The sequence below is a fragment of the Typopeltis vanoorti genome, chromosome 18, assembly GCF_054136105.1.
Source record: "Typopeltis vanoorti isolate ZY-2024b chromosome 18, IOZ_Tvanoo_1.0, whole genome shotgun sequence".
Taxonomy (NCBI): Eukaryota; Metazoa; Arthropoda; class Arachnida; order Uropygi; family Thelyphonidae; genus Typopeltis; species Typopeltis vanoorti.
In genome coordinates, this window is record NC_143566.1 from 98913676 (window position 1) to 98927766 (window position 14091).

At 35.6% G+C, this 14091-nt stretch overlaps 1 protein-coding gene across 1 annotated transcript in view; it reads left to right on the top strand.

Annotated features, from left to right (window-relative positions):
• The window catches only part of LOC150096981 (cytochrome b5-like), a 110925-nt gene extending 99965 nt beyond the window's left edge, over nucleotides 1-10960 (top strand). Inside the window, exon 6 of the mRNA XM_090408153.1 lies at nucleotides 10464-10960. Coding sequence (XP_090264279.1) covers nucleotides 10464-10548 — 85 coding nt within the window. The 3' untranslated portion in view covers nucleotides 10549-10960. The remainder of the gene's footprint in view (nucleotides 1-10463) is intronic.
• The last annotated feature ends 3131 nt before the right edge of the window (nucleotides 10961-14091 follow it).

The following is a 14091-nucleotide window of genomic DNA, read 5'->3' on the forward strand; positions in this document are numbered from 1 at the left end:
TAACTGTAGTGTATTGAATAGCATCTCTCTTGGCATCTTGCCATATATAAGGGAGACCGGAAAGTAATCAGTTGTTTGAACTACATTTTTAATATAAATTTTATTAAAGAACAAATTAACATTATTCAATTCTATAATCGCTATCGTTAATTATAACCTTATTCCAACGATCTACTAAGTTTAGAATTCCTTTTTTGAAAAAAGTTTTTCTTTGGAGGCAAAAAATGATATCAAACTCCTTTGGACATCATCTTGCGAACAGAAGGTTTTATTTCTTATGTTGTGTTCTAAGGACCTGAATAAGTGATAGTCACTAGGGGCAATATCTGGCAAATATGGAGGATGTGGTAGAAGTTTCCATCCTAACTGCCTAATTTTTTCTTGAGTCATTCTTGCAGAATGCGGTTTTGCATTATCTTGCTGCAAAATTACCCCTTTTCGATTGACAAGCACAGGACATTTGATTAACAGTGTTTGATGTAGTCGCTCTAATTGTTCACAGTAGATGGCTGCTGTGATAGTCTTACCTTGTTCCATGAGTTCGTAATGAATAATTCCATGAATTATCCCACCAAATGCACAACGGAACCTTTTGTGGATGAAGTCCATCGTTTGGTGTTGGAATTGGAGTTTGATTTGGAGAAAGCCACTGTTTTTTGCTTTTATTATTCTTATACAGCACCCATTTTTCATCACCAGTTACGACTTATTCCAAAAAAGGGTCATTTTGTTGTCTTGTCAACAATGAATTACAAATCGCCCATCTCTGTGCTTTGTTTTCTGACAGTTAATGCAGTACCCATACACCCTGTTTAAGAACTTTGATACTCTTATGTAAGTGCTCTTGGACAGTTGACAATGATGAATTAAGTTTCTCTGCTAATTCTTGTATGGTTTGTTTTGGATCTGATTCAACGAGAGTCTTAAGAACATAGTCATCTAGAGTAAGAGTTCTTCCAGATCGAGGATGATCTGAAAGATCAAAATTTTTTTCTGCAAATCTCCTAAACCATCACTGACATTTGTTAACCTTCAATACATCTCCATAAGTTGAACAAATGATTCTGGTAGCCTTGGTAGCATTCTATCCTTGGTGAAACAAAAACAGCTTACAATGACGTAATGGTGCTCTTCATCTTTAAAGTCCGCCATATTAAAAATAATAATCTAAAATTTAATAATTTATCTGTTTTATTTAAGAAAAACAATTGACTAAAAATGACCTATTAAAAATAATTGATTACTTTCTGGTCCCCCTTATACCTTTTTCAGATTGACAAAACTTAAATGCAGATCTTTGTTATATTCCCATGATTTCTCAACTGTTTGTCATAAAGTGACAGCCTCTATTTGGCCTGAAACCAGCTTGTTCTGTACCGAACTTTTCTTTCACAATTCTTCTCAACCGTTTCTCAAGTATACTTGCATAAATCTTACCAGGAACACTCAGTTGGGAAATATCTCTATAATTCTCACATTCAGTTTTATTTCCCTTTTTATATATGGGTACTATGAGAGCTCTACTCCAATCATCAGGAATTCATCCCTCTGTCCAGGCTTTCTGAATTATGCAGTGCAGCCACTGTAAGATTTTTATACCACCATACTTCAGCATTTCTAGTCGAATATCAACTACTCCTGCTGCCTCTCCACATTTCAAGCTTTGATGGATTTTTTAAATAATGAAACCTCTGGTGAGTTCATAACTAAAAGAAACACATGTATTAACCACAGTGAAAATTATTTACCTTCTAAGGACAAACTCTCACTTATGATACTGCCTGGTGTTTATGAGATTCCATGCTCATACAAATTGTCTTACTTTGGACAGACAGGTAGGTCTGTTCAGAAACGCATCTCAAAACATCAAGACCACATTCGTCTTTTTAAACCACAGAAATCTGGTCTCTCTCAACACGGAGTTGAAAATCCAAGCATCCAAGCCATAGGATCCATTGGGAAAAGTTTAAACTTTTACATAGATCTTTATATAAACATGAACATTTATATAAAGAAAGTTCTGAAGCCCTACTGCACAGACCAAATTTAAACCGCAATGACGTTCTTACTATTCCTAAAATATGGGAAATTGTCATACAAAATTCTGTAAAATAATTTTTTTTTTTTTTTTTTTTTTTTTTTTTTTTTTTTTTTTTTTTTTACTTCTGTAACACGTTACGCACATTTAATGAGATTCTATTGTAATCATGCACCCTAACTATGTTATTCATATTATTGTTTAAACTACTGTACTGATGATGTCCTGAGATACTTAGGATGAAATATTTACGATTAAATAATTTTCGCTGTGGTTAATACGTGTGTTTCTTTTGGTTTTGATGGCCTTTTCTACTTCAAGGGATATGTATTCCTGACTGTATGCTGGTTGAATGTTTTTTACTACTGTGCTATCACTGCTTGTTTCATTTAACAATTTTTTGAAGTAATTACTCCGTACTTCAAGGGTATCTTTTTCTCCTTTCATATCACCTTTATCATCTCTAACTCCTTTTACAGCACTCTTTCCTCCGTTTCTAAGCATCTTCAACAACCTTCAGAATATTTTGCCACATTCTTGATATTTATTTTCTATGTTATTGCCAAAGTTATCCCATGACTTTTGTTTAGCTAGTTTTACACAGTGTTTAGCTTTCTCACATTTGTCTCTGTATTCTCTAAGAGCACAAGCTGACTTATTTGCCAAGAACTTTTGATATGCTTTCTTCTTTTCCTTCACTGTCTCTTTAACTTCCTGTGTCTGCCATGGAGTTCTGATTTTTCTTTCCATGCAGACAACCTCACCACATGCCTCTCTGGCTGAATCAATCAAGGTTTTCTTCAAGGCATGCCACTGAATCTCCAAGGTTTGGTTCCAGTTTTCAAACTCTTTCATTTTTTCTTCAATAATCTTTGTGTATTTTAGTCTACAGTTCACATCTGAGAGCTGCTTAACTTTTATTCGCTTTAAAACTTTCTTACATGTTATTCTTTTCGATATGAAATTCAATTTTATCCTGCTCAAGACTAAATAGTGATCATTCCAATTTCAAATCCTCTGTACACTCTGGTGTCCTGCACCAGGGAGAAAACAACACTATCAACAATAACATATTCTTATTTCTTTTCTTATTCCTTGCCTCATCTCTCCATGTGAATTTGTGTACATTTTTATGTTGGAACATGGTGTTAGTCATAACCAGTACATGTCCTGAGCAGAAATCCAACAGGTATTTTCCATTATTATTAGCTTTGCTCTTTGCTCTTTTCTCCACATTTTCCCAAAATATTTTTGTATGTCTGACAATCATTTCCTACTCTTCTATTTAGATCCCCAACAAGGACCAACTTTTCCTTTTTCATTGTGTCAGTTGCTTTCTCTAAAGCCTCAAAAAATTCCTCCATTTCTACCTTAGTAGAACCTTCTGTGTGACCATAGGCACAAATAAGTCTCATTGTCAAGTTTCCCATTATCATATTTGCTCACATCACTCTACTTGAGACTGCCTGCCATTCAAGAAGATTAGCCTCGTATTCTGTGTTGAATACTATGGCTACTCCTTCTTTTCCTTGATTGTCATTGCCTGAATATAACATTTTGTATTTATTGCTCAGAAAGATCTCACCAGTTTTTGTCTTTTTTGTTTCAGTCTCCCCTATTATGTCGATCTGGTACTTATCTAATTCCTCAGCTAGCTCCATTTCTTTGCCATTCAGGCTTCTTATGTTGATAGTACCGATCTTTAACTCTGGTGATGTTGAGTTGGGGTGTGTTTTCAGATTTGTTCCAGTAGCTGACTTTTCGCTGTTCGCTCTGGTTTCCTTTAATAGGATGAACGCCCCAGCCAGCATGAAATTCTGCCATGTTGTACCATCATTTTGTATTTTGGTTTTTAAGCCAATAAGAATACAATTTGGTTGTATTCTTATTGTTGCTAAATACCAAATTGCCAGCCCATCCTTGTTCGTTCAGAATCCAGTTAGATACCCAACAGGGTGCACCACGAGAAGGTGAGGATCGGACATTAGGTCAGAAGCCCTGGTTGGTTCTCTGCATTCCTTTATTTTTTACTTCTGATTTTCATACCACATTTGTTACAGTAGTTGCTCAGTTTATTTACTTGACTGTGACAGGCCATTGAAGTAGATGGAATGAAATTGAAAATGTGATGGAATAATATTTGAATTTACATTTCACCTTTATCCACATTTGATGCTTTTTAACATATTTGTACATATTTTTTCCTTTTTTGCATTTTGTTTTTTACTTGAAACTAAATGGCGAACACTTATTTCAAATTCACTGTATGTGCTTCAATTCTGAATCAATGGGTTGATGTCATTATCGAAGACTTTCCTATTTTTTGTATGATGTTAGTAATAACTAGTCCATATTCTGAACAGAAATCTATTTGTTTGAAGTTTTTTCACTTGGTTAGACTATAAATTCTATATTTAGTTTAGTCCTTTATCCAAGTGTAAGCAAACAAAGTTTGCACCTGAAGTATCTTCAGGACTGGGGCAACTCGTGGTAAAGGTGGTATAAGTTCTCATCACTTGCCTTAGTATCTCCCATAATGCAAAGATGTGCTTTGCATATCTTAGAGTTAGATACTCCAAAATCTATCTCCAGAAACTGAGTGCAGTATTTTTAAAATCAACTCCAAGCTTCCTATATGAGAGGCAGTATCCCATTGGGCAATGAAAATTGTCTACTGCCTAAAGACATTTGAAAAATATATTCCAGACTGAGATGTGAAACAGTCTGTTGGTTGCAACACAGACAAGTTATCAATTTAGCCAAACAAATTGGTTAATATGGATTGCATTATTACAGAAAATTTATATTGAACATGAGTTCGAGGAATAAATAGTGTAGGAGTCAAATGGATGTGTAATCTTATTAAGCAAGAGATTCGTACAAAAAGGAAGATGTGGAAGGAATACCGTTTGCATAAGGATGATGTCCGTTATCAATGTTATAAGCAGCAGACACTAGAATAGTCACAACTGTTGTATGGAAAACAAAGTCTGAATATGAAGAGAAACTGTATGAAAAAAAAAAAAAAAAAGAAAGAGTATGAAAAGTTAATGTGTCTATTAATTCTTCTAAATCAGGTGGCGTGAGGGTTACAGATGCAGAAGAGGTTGTTTAGTTAATGAGTGCCCATTTCGTTAAAATCTATCAGCCTGGTGAACGCAACATTGAGCTCACTCTTACCTCTTCACTAGATGAAGAAATGCATGTTGTGAGGCCAAGGTATTAGAGCTGTTCCACAAATTGAATAAGAATTCAGCACTAGGGACTGATGGAATATCAGCACGTGTGCTAAAAGAGTGTTCAGCTGAACGCCATTCCTTTGACCAGGATGTTTTATATGAGTCTCAGAACAGGGAAGATTCTGCTGGAATGGAAGGAATGTATGGTAATTCCATTGCATAAGGGTGGTGCAAAGACCGATGTATCCACCTATCAACCAATTAGTATCTCAGGAGCGGTGGTGAAGATTTTGGAAAAATTGGTTAGGGCCCCATTCAGAAATGGATTGACAGTGAATCTCTACTTTGCAATGAATAACATGGGTTTACTAAGGGAAGGTCATGTTTTAACAACTTACTCACATTCTATAATAACAATGTTACCATTGAACTAGAAGAGGGGAATGGATACACCATGATACTTTTGGATTTTGACAGAATACAGCATGGAAGACTGTTGCATAAATTGGAGTAAATGGGTTTGGGTTATACAATATTAGCATGGATAAGAGGATAGCTGACTGACAGATATCAAAAAGTGGTATATGGGGATCTGAGTCTGCAAGGTTTAATCTCCTCTATCTCCCCTTTTCTTCAAATGTGTCATAGAGGCTACGAGAATAAGATCGTCCACAAAGGCCATAGCATTAAAGGAAGAAGCGCCTAGAGAGAAGCCTATATGGCTAGGAAGAGAGTGAAGAAACATAGGCTTCTCTTTAGGCGCTTCTTCCTTTAATGCTATGGCCTTTGCAGACGATCTTATTCTCGTAGCCTCTAATAAGGTAGGCTTGCAGGAACTCCTCGACCGGGCATTTGACTTTTTCTCTATTTGAGGCCTTTCTATTAAGGCCTCAAATAGAGAAAATTCTTGTCCCCTCTGGTCGTGACAAGAAGCTTAAGGTCGAGACTATAGAGTTTTTCCCTGCACGGGAGGCCGTTGCATGCTTTGACCATCCTGGAAGAGTGGAGATACCTCGGTATCATGTTCACCCCTAAAGGGAAGGTCTTCTATCCTAGAAGCTGGGATCACTTCTTTGAGGAAAGCTCCTCTCAAGCCCCAGCAAAGACTGTTTTTCCTTTCCCACTATCTCCTAACTCGCTTTTACCACAAGTTGGTGCTTGGTAGAACATATGTCTCGGTACTGTCCTGAATTGACAGGGCTATCCGTTCAGTTGTGAGATCATTGCTCCGACTGCCGCCTGACACTCCTCTTGCATATTTCCACTCGAGGGTGAAGGACGCCTGACTCGGGGTTCCATCCTGCTCTTTAGCTCTTGTCCCCTCTAGTCGTGACAAGAAGCTTAAGGTCGAGACTATAGAGTTTCCCCTGCACTGGAGGCCGTTGCATGCTTTGACCATCCTGGAAGAGTGGAGATACCTCGGTATCATGTTCACCCCAAAGGGAAGATCTTCTATCCTAGAAGCTGGGATCACTTCTTTGAGGAAAGCTCCTCTCAAGCCCCAGCAAAGACTGTTTTTCCTTTCCCACTATCTCCTAAGTCGCTTTTACCACAAGTTGGTGCTTGGTAGAACATATATCTCGGTACTGTCCCGAATTGACAGGGCTATCCGTTCAGTTGTGAGATCATTGCTCCGACTGCTGCTTGACACTCCTACTGCATATTTCCACTCGAGGGTGAAGGACGCCTGACTCGGGATTCCATCACTTAGATGGCTGATCTCACACCTGCAGCTGTCCAGAATCGCAAAGTTAGAATTATCTTCTTCCCCTATCTGCAGAGAGGCTTTCTATAGCCCATTAATACAAGAAGACTTTAGGTGGGCTAGAGGCTGGTCCTATTATCAAGTTACCTTAATTGAGTCAGCACCTGCAGAACACAAGAGATGGGCATCTCTGCTGCACTGTTCTCTAGATGGTGCTCCTTTCAAAGAGTCATATCTGGTACTTCCCCAGCATGATTGGGTAAGGGATGGCAACAGACTCCTCCCTGGGTTCGGGTATATTGACCTTATCAGGACGAGGATCACCCCGCCCACTCGAGCCCGCACAGCTTGATGGGGTAGTGATGACTCAAACTGTAGGGCTGGCTGCCACTACATTGAGACGTTGTCTCATATAGCCCAGTGTTGCTTCCGCTCCCATGCGGTCCACGTGCGGAGGCATGGCGCCGTGGTCTCCATTCTGAACAACTGCTTTAAGAACAAAAGTTGGGAGACCATGGTCGAACCACATTATAGGACCTCCGCGGGTTTGCGTAAGTCAGGGATAGTGATTAAAAAGAGATGGTGACATTTGGGTAGTTGATGCCCAGATGGTGGGAACAGGGCACCCACTAGCCTATAGCCATAATAATAAGGTAAACTATTCTAAGAATTACCAAGATCTAGTTAGCAAGATACGGGAGGAGCATGGGAAACTCCGAGGTTTAGCGGTGCCACCATCTCTTTACATGGTGTATGGAGCACAGATAGCTATAAGGACTTAAAACAGCTTTGGCTTATGCAGAAGGATATAAAAGTTCTTTCCTTGAAGGCCCTACAGGGCAAACTAATGGCATGGCATTGCCACCAGAGAATGACTACAATGATAACTAGAACAGGCATAGGGTAAAACGCTTGTAAAGACTTACACCTATATCAAGTCTGGAAGTGATGTAAGGGTAGTACTGCTCATAGCCAGTACAAAGATTTAAAAAAATAATAAAAATAATAACAAGCAGTGTACCACTAGGATCAGTGCTTGGCCCACTGTTATTCAATCTGTACATTAATGATATTGGGAAGGATTTGACAAGCGACATACAGTTATTTGCTGGTGATGCAAAGATAGATAGGGTAATCAGGAATGCTGCTGATAATCAGTCTTGCAGAATGATTTGAATAGACTGGAATTGTGGGCATGGGAAAATGGTGTCAATTCAATGGCAGTAAATGTAAAGTCATTCACTTCGTCATGATTAGATATCCAGTGTCGCATTATATTGGTGGGATTAGGCTAGAAGAAACTGATGAGTCTAGGGATATTGGAGTGTTAAGGAAGTTGAAGTTCAGGGGTTATGTGGCAAAGATTGCAAATACAACTCAAAAGATAATTGCAATGCTGAAACGAACGCTCACATGTAAAGATAAGGATGTTGTTTTGCCTCTTTACAAGGCCTTGATAAGACCTCACTTGGACTATTGTTTGCGGGTCTGATCTCCTGGTTTCTGTTGTGATTCTGATATATTGTAGAGAATACAAAGGAGAGTGTTAAAAAGGATATCAGGATTGTGGAATACTGATTATGAAGACAGATTGAGAATTTGTAGACTGCAGACACTAGCAAACAGGAGAAAGAGGGGGGAGATATGATTGAGACTTACAAACTTCTGAAAGGGTCAAACAGGATTTCAATTGATGGAATTTTTTAATTCCATCAATTGAAGCTGAGAATGACGGCTGCCAAGAAGGGGTGATGGCCATATTTTTCTTTCAGAGGTGGTGTGTGGTTGGAATGGATTGCCTTTGGATGTTGTGAGTGCACGCAGTGTGAATGAATTCAAGAATAGCTGGTGTGTGTGTAGTGTGTGGCCTCCCTCGATGAGTCTCTGACTCCCTAGAGGTCTCTCTCTTAATAATAATAATATGCAAATAGGAGTTAGAGTTGGTTCTTTACTCTATGCAGATGACATCCTCCTTAATAAATTTACAAAAGCAAATTAAATAATTGATATGATAAATTTTGTATGAAAATAAATAGAAAAACAGGAAATGGTCAGATGCATTCATTTTCAATCGTGGACCTATAGAATAGGTTAAACATATAATAGCTATTTAGGCCCAGTAAATAACTGAATAAGTAAGGCTTGTGTAATGGGAGTCCAGCTGAGTATATTTATTTGTAACATCAAGTTAGCAGCATACTAGGCAGTGTTAAAACAGTTTGAGCTTATGCATGTTACAGTTGGATTAGAAAAATATAACTGTTGACCACTGAGAGAGAGAAAAATCGGGAAGGTAGCCAATGGGTACAGCATACGGCACTTTTAAGTGCTGCCTTGAAGGAATACACTGAAAATTGATGACAGCAATAAAGAGTGATTAAATGAATGAATTTGAATATTAATGAAAGTTATGGGCCAAACTGATTGCCTTTCCAGAAACTGCCTAACAAATGTCTGTGTATGCCAAATTTATCTGGGTAGTTGACATCTTTTTTGTCACACTAAAATATGTAAAATCAGCCAAGAAACTAAAATGAACTTTAGTAAACTAGATTTTGTCATTGAGTCTCCACAATTTTGTCCTTATTTTCAAACTCTTCAGTTTTTTTTTTAAACTTTTAGTATATTCAATATGATATTCATTTTTATCCCTTGAAATTAAATATCCATAATAGTAAACATATTAGGACTTTTGGTAGCCAGCATAGACTAAAAATTAAACCTGTTCTAGCATTAGTGAATGTGCTAATATGCAGCATAGAAATTAAAGATTTAAGGTTGTTTAATAGTAAGATTATGCAATGGTTTTATAAAAATGTTAATAATTATAATATAATTATTATAATAAATAATAATGGTTTTATAAATGAATGTTAACTTTTAGAGAACTGTTGCATGCAAATCTATGATGCGTAAGTTTTGTATTATGAAGTTTGTCTAAATATTTATGACAGTATGACAATCCTCATTCTTTGACGGACTAATTCTCTGGAGCAGAAATATGCTTTGTCTTTGGATCTGGGGAATAGATAAATGATGAGATTCTGCTGGAGTGCATTATTCAGTTAACATAACAGTGGGAAACCTACTGTGTGTGACAGCAGGTTTCCAAACTGAACCTTGTCAGCAGTAAAACTGCCTTTCATAAACTTATAAACTGAACTCTTTATTTTATGATAAGTTGTGTTACAGCACATTGCATCCAATGATTAATGAATATGTTTCACATTCACAGAGAAATTAGTCAATTTATCTCATCAGAGATGTAATTACATTACTTGCAGATAAATATGCAGTGAGCTTTTAGTGATAGCTTTATCATCAAATCAATGTCTGAATGAATTTGTCAAGTCATTAAAAAAAAAAAAACATTGAATCAAATTTCACGTATTGTAGACATTAATTTATTCAGAATTTTCTTCTCACTCATCACCTTGTATATATATAATAATTTTGTGTGTGTGTTTTTTGTATATATAAAATCATTTTTGTTTCATATGTTTTTAGCCATTAATGTTGCTATTTTATTTTCTCTTTTAAGCTCTTGGAAAAGTTGGGTCATTCCAATCAGTGTAGCTCTTATAGCTTCATGTTTGTATCGTTTGTATCTCAGTTACCGTGTATAGAAGTATACTACAAATGTTTATAGCTGGGAGTCTCCTGAGAGATAACAAATGGACTAAAGAACTGTGAAAAGAACTCATCTGCAGTAACTGCTAGCTGCCAACAATCATGATGTTCGATTGGTATATTTCTGTGGTTCTGTTTACTTCTAACTCCTAATCCTTTAGCCTATTTGATATCTTTCCTTGTGCCCTATGGAAAATCCCAGCTGTATTACTGTCATCTGCAAGGTGGCTGTCAGAATTATGATAAACAGATGTGCTAAATCAATAATTTCTTAAAATTTAGCTAGAGAATAATGGGAACAAATATTATATGCACTATGTGACATAAGCATTATTTTTCATTAATAATGTGACAAATGTCTGTCTTGTAAACAGTTCATAAATAAAGTATTAGTTTGCAGTGATTAAATGCATACTAGCTTCCTTGTTTCTCTACAGATGTTATGTTTTCATATACGCCTGTTTATTGGAAGGGTGTAAGGTTTTTTGTTTTTTTTTTCAGTGCATTAATAAAGATTTCTGTACTAATTTTTGATTATGATAAGTATATGGAGCATTTATACAATTGCTCATAAACAGTAGATAGACCACTTGATCTTTGTTTTATAGGCCCTTTTGTAAATTATTGTAAAGTAAGTCTGTGGAAAATGCTTGGAAATTTTAATTATTAATATGGTGCATGTTATATGTGCAGTAAAAAAAAAAAAAGCTATTTTAATATATAATTACTGTTTTTCTTTCTTTTGATATCTTGGTTTGAGTCTCTGTCTGAAGAGCGATATGAATATGGTTTTTATCTTAATATGATTATCATGTTGTGATGAGCCTGCTCTACAGCTTGAATTATTGTTATCTCAAAATTTTATTTAGCATTGTTTTGAATTGTTATCAAATAGAAAAGTCATTTGAGAAGTTGTAATAATTAATGAGATTATACTGGTGCTATGAAGACTTTTATTTTTTTTAGAGAATTCTTGGACTAATCGATAGGTTATTCAATACTTATCTCAACATTTACATAAAGGGACTGGACCAAAACAAAAAATAAAAATGGAAACATCCATTTAGTTTTCATATTTCATTCATAGAGATGCAGCTTTGAGCTTGATATGTCAAATAGTGCTGCAGATTTAAAGAAAATTAATCATTTAGAATTTGTCTATTGTAGTAGTAGCATCATACAACTTAAATAGAAAGTTACAGCTTTACAAAAATCAGTAGTCTAGAGCTAACTGTAAGCAGCTAATTTTTGGAATGCCATACACACACACACTATAATATAATATATTTGTATATACTTCTGAAACTTTCCAGAGTCATTCCTTTTGAGTGATTCCATTCCAGTGCAAGACAGCTATCCTGTGGTCGCACTAGTAGATAGTCATCCAAAAGTTCCATAGCTGATGCCTATGACTGTCTGAGAAGTCAACTTCTGCTTTAATCAGCCTATTTGTGTTTTGTAATTAGTATGAAAAATATCAGATATAAGTTTCATACCATCTGCAGTCATCAGGCTTGATATATTTCAAACTGTCTCGAATTTTTTGAAACTGCTGATTCCTTAAGTTAAATTCCAAGTGGAATTTATTTCAAAATGAAGAAGACACGGATGTCATAATTTTATTCTTATTAGCAGGCTTCCATTCCTGTTACTTCTTCTCACTATAGCAAACACTGTTATAACAAACCATGCACTATAAGAACAAGTCCCAACCAAAGCCCAATAGACACTGCTATTCTAAAGGAAGTTCACCATAACAAACTATCCACTATGATAAAATACTCTTGTGGTTCCCTACAGGTTTGCTATAGTGAGTCAACTGTATCTTGTTCCTATATATATATATATATATATATATATATTGGAATCCTTAAACTGCTCAAGAAACTATCTTATTGTATATGAATAATAGTAGTTTCTCAAGATTTTTGTTAAAACATTCTATTGCAAACAGATTTTATTTAGGTTTTAAGATATCTGATTAACATAAATGTTTATTACGAATTTTATTATGTAATTCAAGACTGGAAATTCTTTAGTTGATATAATTGATTTAATGTAGTGAATAAAAACTAAATGCCAAAGAAATCTAAAATTGTTGTAGTAATTTTTTCACAATATATCTTAAGAATAGCTGCAATTGCAGTGGTTACGTATAACATCAGATGTGACATTTTGTAGAGAGGCAAAGGGTTCGCCTCTCCTGTGTGTATCACAGAAGACAAAGGGATAATGTATAATTGCTTTATTTACTTCTCTCTCTTTCTTATCTTTCCATTCCATGGAAGAAGCAGGCATGGTGATTCCACAATTATTTATTTACTTTCGAAAAACAAGTAAATATAATTTTATAACTGTGTTAAGGTTAAAAGATCCATTCCTGTAGATTTTCCAGTTTGATGGAAGTTTTCCTACATGCATGCGTGCACACACAGTGCACTACTAACATTATGCTCAGATGTTGTAGATCTGATCTTAGACGATACTGTATTCTGTTTTTTTTTTCACTGTTAACGCCTCATTCAAAACTTAAACTTTAAATGTAGATCTCCATGCTGTCTTCTGAGGAGAAAATTCATTCAATATCAGTGTATGTAAATTACTGTCATGCCTTGTTTCTTGCAAAAAAAAGTTTGTTAATGGTTAGATCCTTACACACAGCCCATATCTTCTTTATAGCTATAGTTTCTTGTATTTAAAACTATTCTCATTATACATCTGCTCTACATTGAAATGCTGTGGCACATAACTGAGGCAGAGTACCAGAAATCTCCCTAAACCCATATTCTGGCTACTGACACCTCATTACATTGCTTTTCATGTACACGCACGCACGTGCGCACACACACACACACAAAGTACCTCAATAGCAATTACTCAATGAACTAGTACCAATAATTCCTCCATGCTTGCTTCCAATTCTATGAAAAATAAAAAAATCAGCAACAGCTGACCAATACCCTCATTTCAATCAGACTTCAAAAGCAGTCTTCTCTTTCATTCTGGAATAGCCTTCTCTTCTTCCAAGGATCACAACCTGTTACTGTTTTAAAAAAAATGCAGTGAGTTCCTTTCCTTTCCTTTCCTTTTCTTTTCTTAAATGTAACATAAGGTATGTTATTTTTTTTTTTACCTCTCACTTTGTAAATAAATTCATTAATATTAAAAAATTAAAAAAAAGCTTCCAAGCTTGTTCATGGTAACTACTGGTATTGCCAGTTATGAAAATATCAACTGAGCATTTTCAGCATAAATCTAGGTTAATTAACTAATAAATAACTCATATTAGTTAAATATAATTCCTAAAAAGAAGCTCTCATCTGACCCAGTATTATAAATTATGCTCACTGAACAATTGTTATATCTGAACAAGTTTTAGAATTCTCTGAACAAGTGTCTTATAGAAATCCCTTGTAAATTAATTCAGAATCAAAGACTAAAAGTTTAAGGATAATTTAATAAAAGTGGGAGGTGCTTATTTTAGCATGTTTACTGTCTTCACTTAATGTTAGTTGTTTTATTTGTCTGCTGTCATATTC